Raw genomic sequence first — 16,655 nt, 5'->3', positions numbered from 1 at the left:
CACAGAAAATGACTTTTGTTTGCTTTGCTACTATAGCTACTCTTTTGGTTACCCACCAGCTCACTTTGAAAGAAGCCACTTTGTATTTCACCTCAGGCAAACATAAATAAGAAATATATTCCTTTGAGAATCTGTCAGTTCTGTTTCTGTCCTCTTCAGTTTAGCACTTTGGTGGACATACTCTTTAACAAGATTGATCATTTGTGCAAACCCTGAGAGCAATTTAGACTCAGACTTAGCCAAAAGAGTAGGGATCTTGAAGAAAAAAACATTTACAAAGAAATATTCAGGTTAGTACTAAGAGAACCAGTTTGTGTTTAAGCAAGAAATTATTTTTAAAAAATATTAACCAGGTTAAAATGTGTACTTCTCTCTTTTAGTTGAATATAAGCATTACTTACACTAATTTATTCAATCACAGATGGCTATGTGTTGAAATTCACCCTGTTCCCAATTATGTGGTTAAAGAATGGATGAATATGAAGTGTATCATTTGCTTTTATTCTGTTCCTTGAATGCACTAGCTTTGTGAAATATAAAAGATCCGATAGGAAGAAAGTAGAAAAAAGTGCCTATCTCTGTAACTTAAACTTCTGATTTGGAATATGAAAATAGATCCTGTTGGTTGAGACATCTGAAGTCATTTAACTTTAAATACATGGGGAAATCATTGTGAAATTCTAGGTCCTTTGATGTTTTAGAATCTAAAAGACAATAAAGCATTAATTTAGATACTTCATTTTTAGCTAAGGTAATGTGTTACCCCCCCTCTCTTTTTTTCTTTTTACAAATGCAAGACCCTTATATTTTTCACTTACTCTGAATTAAACTGAACATAAAAGCTGTATTTTATCATTTATATTAACAAAACCTAAATAGGTAAAGTTCAGGAGTTCAAGAGATTAATTCAACTTTTTATGGAAACATTTGAAATAAATCCAAAGTTAATGAACATTCTGACACAATATATTTAAGGTTTATAGCTTCTTGAATTTAATACCCAAAATACCCTTCAAATGTATACATAAGTGCAATGAACCAAAAATAAAGGACACCAGAAGACAGACCTGATCTCCTTGGTTTATGTTAACCATATTATATCAGTTTAGGTATATAATGGACACACACCAGTGAACACTGCTTTATGGTGTATCTGTAGCATCATCATAGTTGGCAGATATAAAAATTTGTGAACATCTTATTATTCCATAAAAATAACATTAAATATATTCAATATAACTACTAATATACAATAAAACAATTATTTTGAGATAGAAGTATTTGTTTTATGACTTCAAGTTTTCCTTTTCTTTCCTTTTCCTTTCCTTTCTTATTCTGGATAGATTACCTTGGTTCAAACCATGACTCTTCCACTTGTGAGCTCTGTAACCTTAGACAAGTCACTGTGTTTTATGGTTTACTCATTTGTAAGAGTTACTGTTAGGACTAAATATGTGTATATATGTACACTTGTATATGCATATATATCTGTATATAGACACACATATACATACACACACAGTGCTTAGAACAGAATAAGCACAATATTAGTAAGTTATTTTTATTGTTCTTACATTGGTAGAGAAAGTTAGTAGAGAAAATAAACAAATGTTTATAAGTTACCTTTTTTACTTTTGCTTTGTCTTTACCAAACTTAAATCAGGTAACTTTCCTTCCTATGGACAGCTGAACTCTGCTTGCTTGCAAACAATGCGCAAGCACTTAAACAGTGGAACATGTCACTATATCAGGGTCTCCTTGGAACTGGCTGACCACAGGGAAAGACTTTACCTGGTGGATCCCATTGATTATTTATCTTGCTTGTCCAGTTTCTTCTTTAAAAATTTTAGTTATCTCTACCTGCCCCTCTTTACCCTAAAAAAGAAACCATTTTTTCTGTTAGGTATTAAGAACCTTGCAGATTTCGGAGATCAGAACTCTAGTCTGAATAATGTCTCTCCCTAAGTTCAGGTTTGCTTTTATTTGAAAAAAAATTATATATATACTAGAGGCCCAGTGCACAAAATTGTGCAAGGGTGGGGTCTGGCTGGCCCACCCCAATCAGTGCCGATCAGGCCTGGCCAGCTGGGGAGAAGGACCACAGGTGGTTGGCAGACCGGCCCTGCCCCTGATTGGAGGGGGGCAATCAAGGGTGGGAACAGCTGGGGGGAGGCACGATGGGAGGTTGGCCAGCCCCGCCCCCTGGTCCAACTCCTGGTTGAACTCCCAGTTGAGGAGACAATTTACATATTAGCCTTTTATTATATAGGATAAACATATATAAACATACACACACACACACACACACACACACACACACACATATATATATATCCTTCGCTCAAAACCATATTTTCCATTGCACCTTATATTGTGACATTACTGATTTATTTTTCATTTTTATTTGATTTTATTGTTTAAAGTATTACAAATAGTAGTGCATATATCTCCCTTTTTTCCTCATTGACCTTTCCCAGCCTCACCTACCCCCAGTCGCATGCCCTCAACCCACCCCCCCCCCCAGTGTCTTGTGTCCTTTGGTTGCGCTTATATTCATACATATAAGTCCTTCGGTTGATCTCTTTCCCCCTCTCCTGAACACTCCCCGGCCTTCCCACTGTAATTTGACAGTCTGTTCAATGCTTCACTGCCTCTCTGTCAATCTTTTTATTCATCAGGTTATAATGTCCTTTATTTTCCCTAAATGAGTGAGATCATGTGGTAATTTTCTTTCATTGCATGGCTTATTTCACTTAGCATAATGCTCTCCAGTTCCATCCATGCTGCTGCAAATGGTAAGAATTCCTTCTTTTTTATAGCATCATAGTATTTCATTATGTCGATGTACCATAGTTTTCTAATCCACTCTTCTGCTGATGGGCATTTAGGCAATTTCCAAATCATAGCTATTGTGAATTGGGCTGCTATGAATATAGGGATGCATATATCCTTTCTGATTGGTGTTTCTAGTTTCTTGGGGTATATTCCAGAAGTGGTATTATTACTTGTTCAAATGGGAGTTCCATTTTAAGTTTTTTCAGGAAACTCCATACGGTTCACAGTGGCTGCACCAGTCTGCATTCCCGCCAGCAGTGCACAAGGGTTCCTTTTTCTCTGCATCTTCACCAGCACTTGTCATTTATTGATTTGTTTATGATAGCCATTCTGACACGTGTGAGATGGTAACGCATTGTCGTTTTGATTTGCATCTCTTGGATAATTAGTGACTTTGAGCATGTTTTCATATGTCTCTTGGCCTTCCTTCTGTCTTCTTTTGAAAAGTAGCTATTTAGGTCTGTTGCCCATTTTTTTATTGGATTGTTTATCTTCCTTTTGTTATGTTGTATGAGTTCCCTGTAAATGTTGGAGATTAAACCTTGATTGGTGATAACATTGGCAAATATGTTTTCCCATGTAGTGGGCTTTCTTGTTGTTTTATTGATGGTTTCCTTTGCTGTGCAAAAGCTTTTTATTTTGATGTAGTCCCATTTGTTTATTTTCTCTTTAGTTTCAATTGCCCTAGGGGCGGTATCGGTGAAGAAGGTGCTTCGACATATGTCTGAGATTTTGCTGCCTGTGAATTCCTCTGGTAATTTTATGGTTTCCTGTCTTATGTTTAAGTCCTTTATCCATTTTGAGTTTATTTTTGTGTATGGTGTAAGTTGGTGGTCTAGTTTCATTTTTTTGCATGTATCTGTCCAATTTTCCCAACACCATTTATTGAAGAGACTGTCTTGACTCCATTGTATGTTTTTGCCTCCTTTGTCAAATATTGGGCATAGTGGTTTGGGTCAATTTCTGGGTTCTCTATTCTATTCCATTGGTCTATATGTCTGTTCTTGTGCCAGTACCAGGTTGTTTTGAGAACAGTGGCTTTGTAATACAGCTTGAAATCTGGTATTGAGATCCCACCTAATTTGTTCTTTCTCAGGATTGCTGCAGCTATTTGGGGTCTTTTTTTTCCAGATGAATTTTTGGAGAGTTCTTTCTAGGTCTGTGAAATATGCCATTGCTATTTTAATGGGGAGTGCATTGAATCTATAGAGTGCTTTGGGTATTATGGACCATTTAATGATGTTGATGCTACCAATCCATGAACATGGTATGTTCTTCCATCTGCTTATGTCTTCCTCTATCTCTTTTTTCAGTGTCATGTAGTTTTCCACGTATAGGTCTCCTACCTCCTCAGTTAAGATTATTCCTAGGTATCTTAATTTTTTTGGAGCAATGGTAAATGGGATTGCTTTTTTAGTCTCTCTGTAACTTCACTATTGGTGGATAGAAATGCCATAGATTTCTTGGTGTTAATTTTGTATCCTGCTACATTGCCAAATTCATTTATTAAGTCTAATAATTTTTTGATGGAGTCTTTAGGGTTTTTTATGTATAATATCATGTCATTTGCGAATAAGGACAGTTTTACTTCTTCTTTTCCAATTTGGATGCCCTTTACTTCTTCTTCTTGTCTAATTGCAATGGCTAATACTTCTGGTACTATGTCGAACAGGAGTGATGAAAGTGGGCATCCCTGTCTTGTGTCTGTTCTTAGGGGAAATAAATGGTTTTAGTGTTTTCCCTTTGAGTATGATGTTGGGTTGGCTGTGGGTTTGTCATATATGGCTTTTATTATGTTAAGGTATGATCCCACCTTGCTGAGAGTTTTTATCAAGAAAGGGTGTTGGATTTTGTCAAATGCTTTTTCTGCATCAATTGATATGACTATGTGATTTTTATCTCTCAATTTGTTTATGTGATATATCATGTTTATTGATTTGTGGATATTGTAGCATCCTTGCATCCCCAGGATAAATCCTACTTGGGCATGGTGTATGATCTTTCTGATGTATTGCTGGATCCTATTTGCTAGAATTTTGTTGAGGATTTTGGCATCTATGTTCCTGAGGTATATTGGCCTGTAATTCTCTTTCACTGTGTTGTCTTTATCTGGTTTTGGTATTAGGGTGATGCTGGCTTCATAGAAGGAGCTTGGAAGTGTTCCTTCCTCTTGAATTTTCTGGAATAGTCTGAGGAGGATAGGTTTTAGTTCTTCCTTGAATGTTTGGTAAAACTCCTCTGTGAAGCCATCTTGCCCCAGGCTTTTGTTTGCTGGAAGCTTTTGATGACTGCTTCAATTTCTTCCATAGTTATTGGACTATTGATATTTTTAGATGTTTCCTGATTGAGTTTTGGAAGGTTGTATTTTTCGTGGAATATATCCATTTATTCCAGGTTGTCCAGTTTGTTGGAATAGAGTTGTTCATTGTATTTTTTAACAATCTTTTGTATTTCTATGGGGTCTGTTGTTATTTCTTCTTTTTCATTTCTGATTTTGTTTATTTGGGTTCTCTCCCTTTGCTTCTTGGTGAGCCTGGCTAGAGGTTCATCAGTGTTGTTTATACTTTCAAAGAACCAGCTCTTGCTTTCATTGATTTTTTTTTTTTTTTTTTTGGTCTCTGTCATTTATCTCCACTCTGATCTTTATTATTTCCTTCCTTCTGCTTACACTGGGCTTATCTTGTTGCTCTCTTTCTAACTCTTTGAGTTGTAGGGTTAGATAATTTATTACTATTGTTTCTTGTGTTTTGCAGTAGGCTTGTAGAGTTATAAACTTCCCTCTCAAGACTGCTTTTACTGGGTCCCGTCCCGTAGATTTCGGATTGTTGTGTTTTCATTGTCGTTTGTTGCCATGATTTTTTTTAAAATTTCTTCTTTGATCTCTCTGGTAACCCAGTCATTGTTTAATAGCATGCTATTTAGTTTCCAGGTGTTTAATTTTTTTGGATTGTTATTATTGTAGTTGATTTCCAATTTTAAGCCATTGTGATCTGAGAAGATGCTTGATATGATTTCTATCTTCTTGAATTTGAAGAGACTTTGCCTGTGATGCAATATATGGTCTATCTTTGAAAATGACCTATTGTGCACTTGAGAAGAATGTATATTTTGTGGCTTTGAGGTGAAATGTTCTGAAGATTCTAATTAATTCCATCTAGTGAGTCATTTAGGATTGATGTTTCTTTGCTGATTTTTTTTAGAGGATTTGTCCAATGGTGATAGTGGGGTATTAAAGTCACCTGCTATGATTGTATTGCTGTCAGTCTCTCTCTTGTTATCCTCCAGGAGTTTTTTTTATGTATTTGGGTGCTCCTATATTGGGTGCATATATGTTTACCAGAATTATTTCTTCTTGTTGGATTGCTCCCTTTAATATTATGAAGTGGCCTTCCTTATCTCTTTTTATGTACTTCACTTTGAGATCTAATTTGTCAGATATATGTATTGCTACCCCAGCTTTTTTTTTTCATTTCCGTTCGCCTTAAAAACTTTTTTCTATCCCTTCATCATCAGTCTGTGTGCATCTTATTTTCTGAGGTGGGTTTCTTGTAAACAGCAGATATATGGGTCATGCTTTCTTATCCACTCAGTTACCCTATGTCTTTTGATTGGGGCATTTAATCCATTTACATTTGAAGTTATTATTGATAGGTACTTGTTTGTCGCCATTTTTATTCTTTACCCCTGTGTTTCTTCTTTGCTTCCCATTTCTTCTTTATACAGCAGACCCTTTAGCATTTCTTGCATTGCTGGTTTGGTAGTAATAAACTCCCTTATTCCTGTTTTGTCTGTGTAGCTCCTGATTTCACCCTCAGTTTTGATTGATAGCCTTGCTGGGTACAGTATTCTTGGATTCATACCCTTCCTTTGAGTGACTTTGTATATTTCATTCCATTCCCTGCTGGCCTGATGTGTTTCTGTTGAGAAATCAGTTGCTAGTCTGGTGGGGGATCCTTTGTAGGTAACTCTCTGTCTCTCTCAGGCCACTTTTAAAATTCTTACTTTGTCATTGGTGTTTGCTGATTTCATTATAATGTGCCTTGGCATCGGTCTTTTGGGTTTCATTTTGTTTTTGACTCTGTGAGCTTCTTGGATTTGTGTGAGTTTTTTCTTCTCTATTTCAGGGAAGTTTTCTGTCATTTTTTCTTCAAACAGGTTTTCTATCCCTTGCTCAGTTTCCTCTCCTTCCTGCATCCCAATTATGTGGATGTTGTTTCATTTCCTGTTGCCCCAATATTCCCTTAGGCTCTCCTCCTGTTTTTTTTTTTGGTTTTTTTTTCTAGATGCTGTTTTGCTTCAGTATTTTTTTCTACCTTGTCTTCTAGCTCACTGATGTGGTCCTCTGCTTCTTCTAGTCTACTGTTGATGCTTTCTATTGAGTTCTTTATAGCAGCGATGTCATTTTTCATTTCTTCTTGGTTCTTCTTTATTTCCTCTTGGTTCTTACACATACTGTTGATTTTGTCTTCCATTATTTTCAGCCACCTTATGACCATTTGTCTGAATTCTTTTTCTGACAGGTTGCTTGCCTCCATTTCATTTACTTCCTTTTCTGGTGATGCCTCCTTTTCTTTCATATGTTTACTGTTTTTTTGTCTCCCCATGATCTCTCTGGTTATGTATTTCTCTCTCTCCTTATCCTAGGAGAAATCTGACATTTCCGTGAGAAGGTGCAGAGCTCCCCCAAGTCCATGTATTCACGTTGCTTGGGGTCCAGTGTTCCTGGGTTTGCAGCTGTTCCCTGGGTGTTGTTGTTATAGATTCCCGTGATTTTTAGACTTCTGATAAGAGCCACTCTCCCCTTCAAGATGGTCGGTCTCTGTGTCAGAGCCGGTTGCTCCAGGAGCAATTTTAGCAGCAGTGGAGGCTGCCCAGTCAGGGGAACCCCGTCTGGCAATCCCCAACAATCCATTGGAGTATAGCTGTCCCTCAACTCACAAATAAACACTCCCCATGTGACCACACACTCTCCTTTCATTCTCTCACTCACGCACTATCTTGAAGTCTGCCTTTCTGTCGACAGCCATCTTCCCTAGTGACATTACTGATTTAATATTTACTATTGACATGTTTGATATTAAAATTTCATGACCCAGGTTTTTCCTGAACAGGAAAATGAATTCACCCCAGAGTGCTGTATACATAGTCCTTATTTTTGAAACAAAGACATTTTTTCTGTTTATAAAACAACTATACTAGTTAAAGTTGTCAATATTTTTGTTCTTTAAAATTCCAATGTTTAAATAACTGAGCAATGGATCTATTTCTCAATTTGCCAGAATGGTTGAGAATGTCCTAACATCTAAAATCTGGAGAGCTTCTCTCTCTCTCTCTCTCTCTCTCCTGTAACATACATTTTGCTACTCTTGCTTATCTCAATTTAATTGAACTCTTCTATAATCTTTTCTTTCTGTAGAGCTACTTCTCAAAAACTCATCGCTTCAAGGTCACAGTGATAAGATAGTTGAGACAAGCATTTGAAAACTCTCAGAAAGGTATATTGATTGAAAACAATCTATGCCATTATTTTAGTTTATCTTTCAAACATTATTGAAAATTCATTGGGACATTTTAGTTATGCTCCATTTTCAGGTATTTCTCACACTTGATAAAGACATTCAGGGCTAACAGATTATATCTGTCACAGGGTAGAACACCCGTTGACATTTTTTTTTTTCAAACAAAATTTGAACCCTCAAACTAGAGTAGGATAATTCTTAAATATTATACTCACATTTAACCAAAAATTCAGTTATGGTATCATTTTATTTTCCAATATAGACAGCATTTAAGAATAAATGAATTTAATTTGTAAAATATCTTACATCAAAATATTAAAGGAAACTCAATTCTTTTAACTCCAAAACATGTTGTGGAAACTAAAGCATAAATTCTAGGAAATAAATGTCAATGAACAGCTGAAAAACTATTTATTTTAGTGGTGGTGCAAGATATTAGAAAGCCAAAGTTTTCTAAAGAGCCAGACTACCCATATATATGTAAGCAGAACTTAAAAATGTCATATGAAAGATGACATTCTAAAACCCAGTTTTTCAGAGAACATCAATTTGCTGATTAACCATGTTTAATTTAGTTACAATATTTTTCCTTGTGACCCTATCAGACATCATCATTCTACATATTCACTAACTTTTGCTGTTACTGCTAAATTGTGAATTGATACCAAAACAATTTATTTTATTGTTAAAATTTATCTTAAAATAACTGTATTACCGGAACATTCACAAAGTGATACTGTCAGCAGTATGACATTTTGGCATCCTGGAAAAAGAAAGTGTTGGCAAAAAATAAAATAAGGCTTGAAAATTGCTTCCAGGATCATGTAAGTGATACAAAATGTGGAAACAGCTCAGCTTGAAGCTCTTTTAAGGGAGAAGTACAACATGTGTCATCTTAAATACTTAGTTTTAACTCCATATAGTAACTGCTGTAGCTTCAGAAATTTAAGAAAAGATAGCACAACATATTTTGAAATCAATTTTCTTTGAAATGTCCAATCTTACCTTTCCTGCCTTTTTCCCCTCAGATTTCCGCTGATTTAGAATAAAATGGAGGCAAAGAAAGCAAAGGAAAAAAAAATCAGCTCCAATTTGTTACTGCAAGTACATTTTTAAAAAATTCAAAGCATGCCACTATTCCCAGTTTAATACTACACAATTTTGTTCTTCTATTAAAATTTTTTTCACCTGCTGCATTCACCAGTGATTTCAGTGAAGAGATATAACAACATTGTAAATCTCATGCAACAATATGAAGAGCCATATAGAAAACTTTGATCACCATCAAAAAATTAAGTTATATGCTTAGTCCACATAGATGTTGGCCAAGAAAAATCATCCTTCCAATTAGATATTTTCCTACTATATCACATATTTTCCATCCATTTTTAAATGAATGGGTCTTTATCTCAAGCATGAACATATTTTTTTTAATAAAAATTAGGCTAGTTGGAAATTTATAAAAAAGGAATAAACAAAAACATCTACACCATATTGGATACTATCTCAAAATGTTAGCTTTGATGTTTATAGGAACAACTTAATTTAATTCTGTTCAACTAAATACTTTATGAAGTTATCCTAGTAAAATAATTTTGTTCATTTTTATTTACAAACTTGTTTTTTTCCCCATCCTACCCCAGGGGACAGGATACATTAATTTTCAAAATTCCATTTGTCCTTTAAATTCATTCTCCTTTGTAGATGGTGAATACACCATACGATAAATGGATCAACGTCTACTTTCTAGTTAATGATGCTCCCAAGTCCTTTCTCCCAAAATTTTATCTCAATTCCCTGTCATCTCTACAGTTATGTTAAAGTTTCTTTGAAAGCCTTTTTAGATACAAAGAGTCCCAGAAAACCGGAGTGGAGGTAGGGTTGATTTTGAAATAAGGTAACATACAAAGAGAGATACAATTAATATAGTAAGAGAATGGATGCTCTCTATTTTCTAGCCTATGGCATTGTCCCAGACCAAGAGGGTATATTTTTTCCTGTCATTTTAATATTTAGTTTTCAAAATTGACATTGAAGCAGTATCCAGATATGGGCAAAATTTTGTTATACAAGAAAATCAAACCATGCTTTATTCCCCCTTCCATTTTGGGTATTTATTTTTAGCTTATGATATGCATATTGCCTTATGTGATCAAATTCAGCCACCAAGGGCTCAGTGTTAAAATTCTATTTGTTGGCCCAGCTCAGATTGGGACCCAGGTAACAGACAGAGACTTGGCTGACAGCAGCTGCCCTATATCTAAATCCAGCCTAGCACCAGGAATGCTCAGGGCCTACTCAAGAATGCAAATAATCCTTTCCACTAATATTTACAGGGTAAACTAAGATTGTTGGTAGAGTATTAAATTTGACAGTAAAATAATAATCAAGTTTTCAGATTAATTTAAATAGTCTAATTGAAATAAGTGAATATTCAAGAAAATTTAATTGTACTGGACAAAAAGCTGTTCCTAAAGTGGTAACTAAAATTTCTATTGGTAGTTCATCTCATGGTAAAATTCCTGAACATGCAATGAAACTAAAGCAGTCATATTTTTGTGCAAAAAATTAAAATTTAAAGTTATCAACTGCATTATAAAATTTACAAAAGCTTCCATTAATAAAAAAAAAGGGGAGACAGTAGGGTAATATCATGTAAAGAAAAATATCCTATAAGTAAATTACATCTAGAAAATTTTTACTTTACAAAATTAATTTTCATTTGTAATGCTAACAGCAAGACACCCATGAAAAACACACATTATATACAGTAATTATATACAGTAAGGGAGAGAGGAAAGTTAACCTGTCTGAATATTATGGGCTCAGAATATTTCATAATATACATTTCTCATATAGTTTTACATGCTGTTACTAATCTTCAGCTGTGAATATGTACACTTTAATCTTCTGTCAGTGAATGAATATTTCTCCAATTATATTTAAATAGAGGCCTGATGCACAAAATTCGTTCAAGAGTAGGCCTTCCTTCCCCTGGCTGCCAGCACTGGCTTCTCTCCAGCACCCCGGACCCAGGCTTCCCTCCAGCCCTGGCTTCGTCTGGAAGGTTGCCTGGAAGGACATCCGGTCTAATTAGCGTATTATGCTTTTATTATTATAGATTTTCTAGATTGATAAAACTGGTTGAATATAATCTATGAAAAAGAGGAGCAAGACATGGTGTACAGAAGTAATGAAGTTTGTTAATGTCAAAAATATGATACAACTCAAGGAATATCCTAAATATTTAGTCAGTTCTCTTCTTCTGCATCACACAGTAGAAAATGATGTCAGATAAGGCACCACATTGAAGGGTTATTCATGTATATAATGAGGCTGTAGCTGTATTGGTACAGTTGAAAGGAATAAGATCAAATAATTTTGGTATTCCTCAATATCTATGTGTTCAATATTTATGACTGATGGGAAGCAGATGCTTTTAGCTTAGTCTGTTTTGGGCCTATGAATTCATAAAGAACACACCAGATACATAAGGTGAGGTCAATACAAGAATATTTCTATAACCTAAAAGAATATTGCTTGCGTGCAGTCTTTTTGGGAATTCCAAACTATTTTTCCCCCATCTCCAGGTTTACCACTTCTCTTTTCATTTTCTTAGTATAGTATAGTTATTATTGTCATACTGGCTTCGTGTAGGGCAGTGGTTGGCAAACTGCGGCTCGCGAGCCACATGCGGCTCTTTGGCCCCTTGAGTGTGGCTCTTCCACAAAATACCAAGTGCGGGCGCGCACATACAGTGTAATTAAAACTTCGTGGCCCATGCACAGAAGTCGGTTTTCAGCTCTCAAAAGAAATTTCAATCGTTGTACTGTTGATATTTGGCTCTGTTGACTAATGGGTTTGCCGATCACTGCTCTAAGGGATTCCTGTGAATTGCTGCTACCTACAGCATAGCTGTTCTCATGTGCAGAATTATTAGGAATTTCTGATCACTAAGATTAATAATAGAGTAAAGGGAGCAAAACTAGGGTCAGAAGTCAAGTAGGCCATGTTGTTACTTACAGGTGAGAAAGAGGAGGAAACCCGAGGACAAAACACTGGAGCAATACTCTGACTGGCATGGTCAAAATAATAATATCTATAACTCTGAACATATATTAGATCCTGAATAAATATTTGCCTAATAGATGGGTCAAACTTGGAAAAAGGTGTTTTGTTTTGTTTTTATCTTTACATGTGTGTGTGCATTTGTGTACATGTGTGTTTATAACATAGCAAAGTAGAAGCCTGTGGAGTAAAGTTTCTAATACTACAACAATGGAGAATACCTCCCTGCCCTAAGTCTGCACTTAAAATATATCAAAGCTTTAAGTGTAACTAATTTTTACTTGGCTTAAATCTCCATACAACTACTGTGGACTGGTTTAATTTTTTTAGTATACTGTAAAAAATTAAGAGAACTCGACCAAGATTGAAATGGGGAGGATCTGTATGGGGAGCCCTCACTCCTATATCCATAAAGAAACCTTCCAGGAAGAACTCTTTCTTTATAACAGCCTTCCTAACTTCCTCTTCCCTTCTATAAAATAATCTCCTCTTTTTTGGTCCTAGTGAACTTAAACATGACCTTGTATGGCTTCTTGTTCCTGATTGCAGTTTTCTCATTTTCCAGAATAAACTCTTTTATTTGGAGGAATATTAGCTGAATTTTTATTTAAGGTGAACAACTGACACATGTAACATGTAACATTATATTTCAGAACTTTATTCGGTTATCAACTTAGAGTTCTTTTGGCTTTAAAGGAAAGACAGTGTTGAATTTAATAATAATAATAAGCCTAAATGTCCTCCTCAAAATGTCTGTTTACTATCCATTTTCTTTCTAAAATGTAAATCACTATTTCAAAAGAACACATTTATGAGTATGTATCTACGTATTGTTATTGCCTTATTGAGTTTTTTTCTAAATTTGAAACTGGTATAAAAATCATTTAGTGTGGATACAACAATAAAGAGAACATGAAATTTGAAATCAGACGATTTAAGTTTTGATCTTGGGTCCATAAGTAGCTGTATGAGCTTATCCAAGCAAATTTTAGAAAGCTCTATCTCCATTCGACACTAACTTCAGATTATTAGCTACATTTAATGATGATAATGAGGTTGATAATTATTGTTATTGTTAGTAATAGTGTTCTAAAACTATCACTGCCACTGCTACCATCACCTTTCATTTAGTGAGTATGAAGCGTTTTCATGAATGCTTTACAAGTATCATCTCATTTAATTCTTATAGTGACACTTGATGCTGAAAAATTATCATACCCTTTTACAAAGAAAAAAAATGTGGATCGAAGTGGTTAAGAAACTTAGTCATCCTACTTGTATGGTCTACAGCTGAGGTTTAAATCTAACTTTTCTGGATTCTAAAGTTCATGTTCTAGAATGTTAGCTCCATGGCAGTAGGCATTCTGTCATTTTCTCTTTGGGAACACTGCTATATCCTCAATGCATTAAAAAAGTGCCTGGTTCAAAGTAGAACTGCAATAAATATTTAAAGGCTGAATCAAATAACAAGATACTCTCCTATTCTTTAATTATGTGATTATTGCTAATTAGAGCTAGAGCATAATAATTAACTATTCATCTTAGTCAAAAGAACAAATTCTGGAGCCATATTGCCTGGATTCACCTGTTGTCTCTAACACTTATCACGTATGTGACTCCAGGTATGTTTCTTCTTGTCCTTTTGTTTCATCATCTGTAGAATAGAGAAATAACAGTTCCTACTCCAGGGTATTTAAAATGAAGGTTAAATGAATAAATTAAGTGCTTACATAGTAGCTGCCATTCTAATGGTAATTTATTTTAATATCTTTATAGGTATACTAGAGGCTCAGTGCATGAAATTCGTGCATGGGAGGGGGTGTCCCTCAGTCCAGCCTGCACGCTCTCCAATCTGGGACCCCTCAAGGGATGTCCAACTGCCGGGATCAGGCCTAAACGGGCAGTCGGACATCCCTCTCACAATCCAGGACTTCTGGCTCCCAACTGCTCGCCTGCCTGCCGACTGATTGCCCCTAACCGCTTCTTCCTGCCAGCCTGATCACCCCCTAAACACTACCCTGCCAGACTGATTGATGCCTAACTGCTCCCCTGCCAGCCTGTTTGCCCCTAACTGCCCTCCCCTGCAGGCCTGGTCCCTCCTAACTGCCCTCCCCTGCTGGCCTGATCACCCACAACTGCCCTCCCTTGCAGGCCTGGTCTCTACCAATTGCTCTCCCTTGCTGGCCATCTTGTGGTGGCCATCTTGTGTCCACATGGGGGCAGGATCTTGACCACATGGGGGCAGCCATCTTGTGTGATGGAGTGATGGTCCATCTGCATATTACTCTTTTATTAGATAGGATAGAGGTCTGGTGCACTGGTGGGGGCCAGCTGGTTTGCCCTGAAGGGTGTCCCGGATCAGGGTGGGGGTTCCCTTGGGGCATGGGGCAGCCTGCACGAGGGGCCTGTGGTGGTTTGCTGGCCGGCCATGCCCGCCTGCAACCCAACTGGAGGCCCTGGTATCTGGGATTTATTTATCTTCTACAATTGAAACTTTGTGGCCTGGAGCAGAGCCAAGCCTCCTGCTTGCTCTGTGGCTGCCGCCACTTTTGTTGGGATTTATTTACCTTCTATAATTGAAACTTTGTAGCCTGTAGTGGAGGCCTGGGCTGGCCAGGGTGTGTGGAAAGCTTGGCTTCCTCCATTGCCACGGAAACCCAAGCCTCCCTCCTGCTCTCTCTGTGGCCGCAGCCATCTTGGTTGGGTTAATTTGCATACTCGCTCCTGATTTGCTGGTGGGTGTGGCTGGTGGTGTAGCAGAGTGATGGTTAATTTGCATATTACTTTTTTATTAGATAGGATAATTCACATACCACATAACTCATCCATTTAAAGTATAACTTTATGGTTTTTGGTTTATTCAAAATATCTGTAAATCATCATCATAGTCAATTTTAGAACATTCTATTACCTTGAAAAGAAAAACAACCTCACACCTTTTAGCTACCACCTCCCTATCTTCCCATTTTGCCCAAGCTTTAAATAACCACTAATCTATTTCGTTTGTCTCTTCAAATTTTTCTGTTTTGGACATGTGAATGAAATCATATAATGTATATTATTTTGTTGCTGGATTCCTTCATTTATCATAATAATTTCAAGATTAATTTGTGTTGCATAATGTTTCAGTAAACCATTCTTTTTTATATCCTATTAATATCTCATTTTATGGATATACTGCTTTTGTTTACACATTCAGTATTTGAACATTTGGAGTGTTTACAGCTGTGTCTATTATAAATAACATGACTGTAAATATTCCTATATAAGTTTTTGCATGGACATCTTTTCATTTATCATGGGTATAGCTAATGTTGGGTAAAATAGTAATTCTATGTTTTATCATTTGAGGAACTTCTGGACTTCTTCCCAAAACAGCTGTACCATTTTATAATCCCACCAGCAGTGTACAAGAGGTGAATTTCTTCACATGCTTGCTAACAAGGTGATTTATTTTTAAAACTTTAACTTTAGAATTAAAGACTAACTATTCTTGTCTAAATATATAACTTTATGCTGGTGCCCAAAATCCTATCTAATAAAGAGGGAATATGCTAATTGACCCTCACGCCATCACAAAGTTGATGGCACCCACAGCCAATAAGGAGGGAATATGCTAATTGACTGTCCCGACCTCAAATATGGTGGCACCCACAGCCAATAAGGAGGGAATATGTTAATTGAATGCCCTGCCCTAAAAATGGCAGCACCCATAGCCAATAAGGAGGGAATATGCTAGCTGACTGCCATGCCCTCAAAGATGGCAATGCCCACAGCCACAAGATGGTGGCACCCAGTCCCCTCAGCCCCCCCGGGGTGGCAGGCCTTGCTGCGCACCTGCTTCTGGAGCCCTTCAGTTCCCTCAGCCCCCCAGCCACCCAGGTCCAGCCTGAGGAACAGGCAAGCCTCAGGTGGTAGCTGCCCAGCCACCCAGGGCCAGCCTGAGGTGCAGGCAAGAATCAGATGGTGGCTGCCCAGCCACCCAGGGCCGCCCGAGGCTCAGGTAACCAGGGTCGGCCAAGGCTTCTGCTGCCAGCAGTGGCAACAGTAGAGGTGTGATGGGGCATTGCCTTCCCCTGATGCTGGGTCGCCTCCAGCTTCTGAGGTCTCCTGGACTGTGAGTGGGGGCAGGCCAGGCTGAGGGACCCCCCACTCCAGTGCATGAATTTTCATGCACTGGGCCTCTAGTTTAATATAAAAGCCATGTATTCACAGAGTTAAGCACTCTGGTAG

General features: G+C 37.0%; 1 protein-coding gene across 1 annotated transcript in view; it reads right to left on the bottom strand.

Moving 5' to 3' along the window:
* The window catches only part of PCDH11X (protocadherin 11 X-linked), a 1,111,291-nt gene that overhangs the window by 514,411 nt on the left and 580,225 nt on the right, over nucleotides 1–16,655 (bottom strand). The window contains exon 5 of the mRNA XM_080652463.1: nucleotides 9,360–9,389. Within this exon, the coding sequence (XP_080508589.1) occupies nucleotides 9,360–9,389 (30 nt within the window). The remainder of the gene's footprint in view (nucleotides 1–9,359; nucleotides 9,390–16,655) is intronic.

The sequence above is a fragment of the Plecotus auritus genome (assembly GCF_963455305.1).
Source record: "Plecotus auritus genome assembly, chromosome: X".
NCBI lineage: Eukaryota > Metazoa > Chordata > Mammalia > Chiroptera > Vespertilionidae > Plecotus > Plecotus auritus.
Note: the sequence above shows the minus strand (reverse complement) of the source record. Positions and strands in the feature narration are given on the sequence as shown.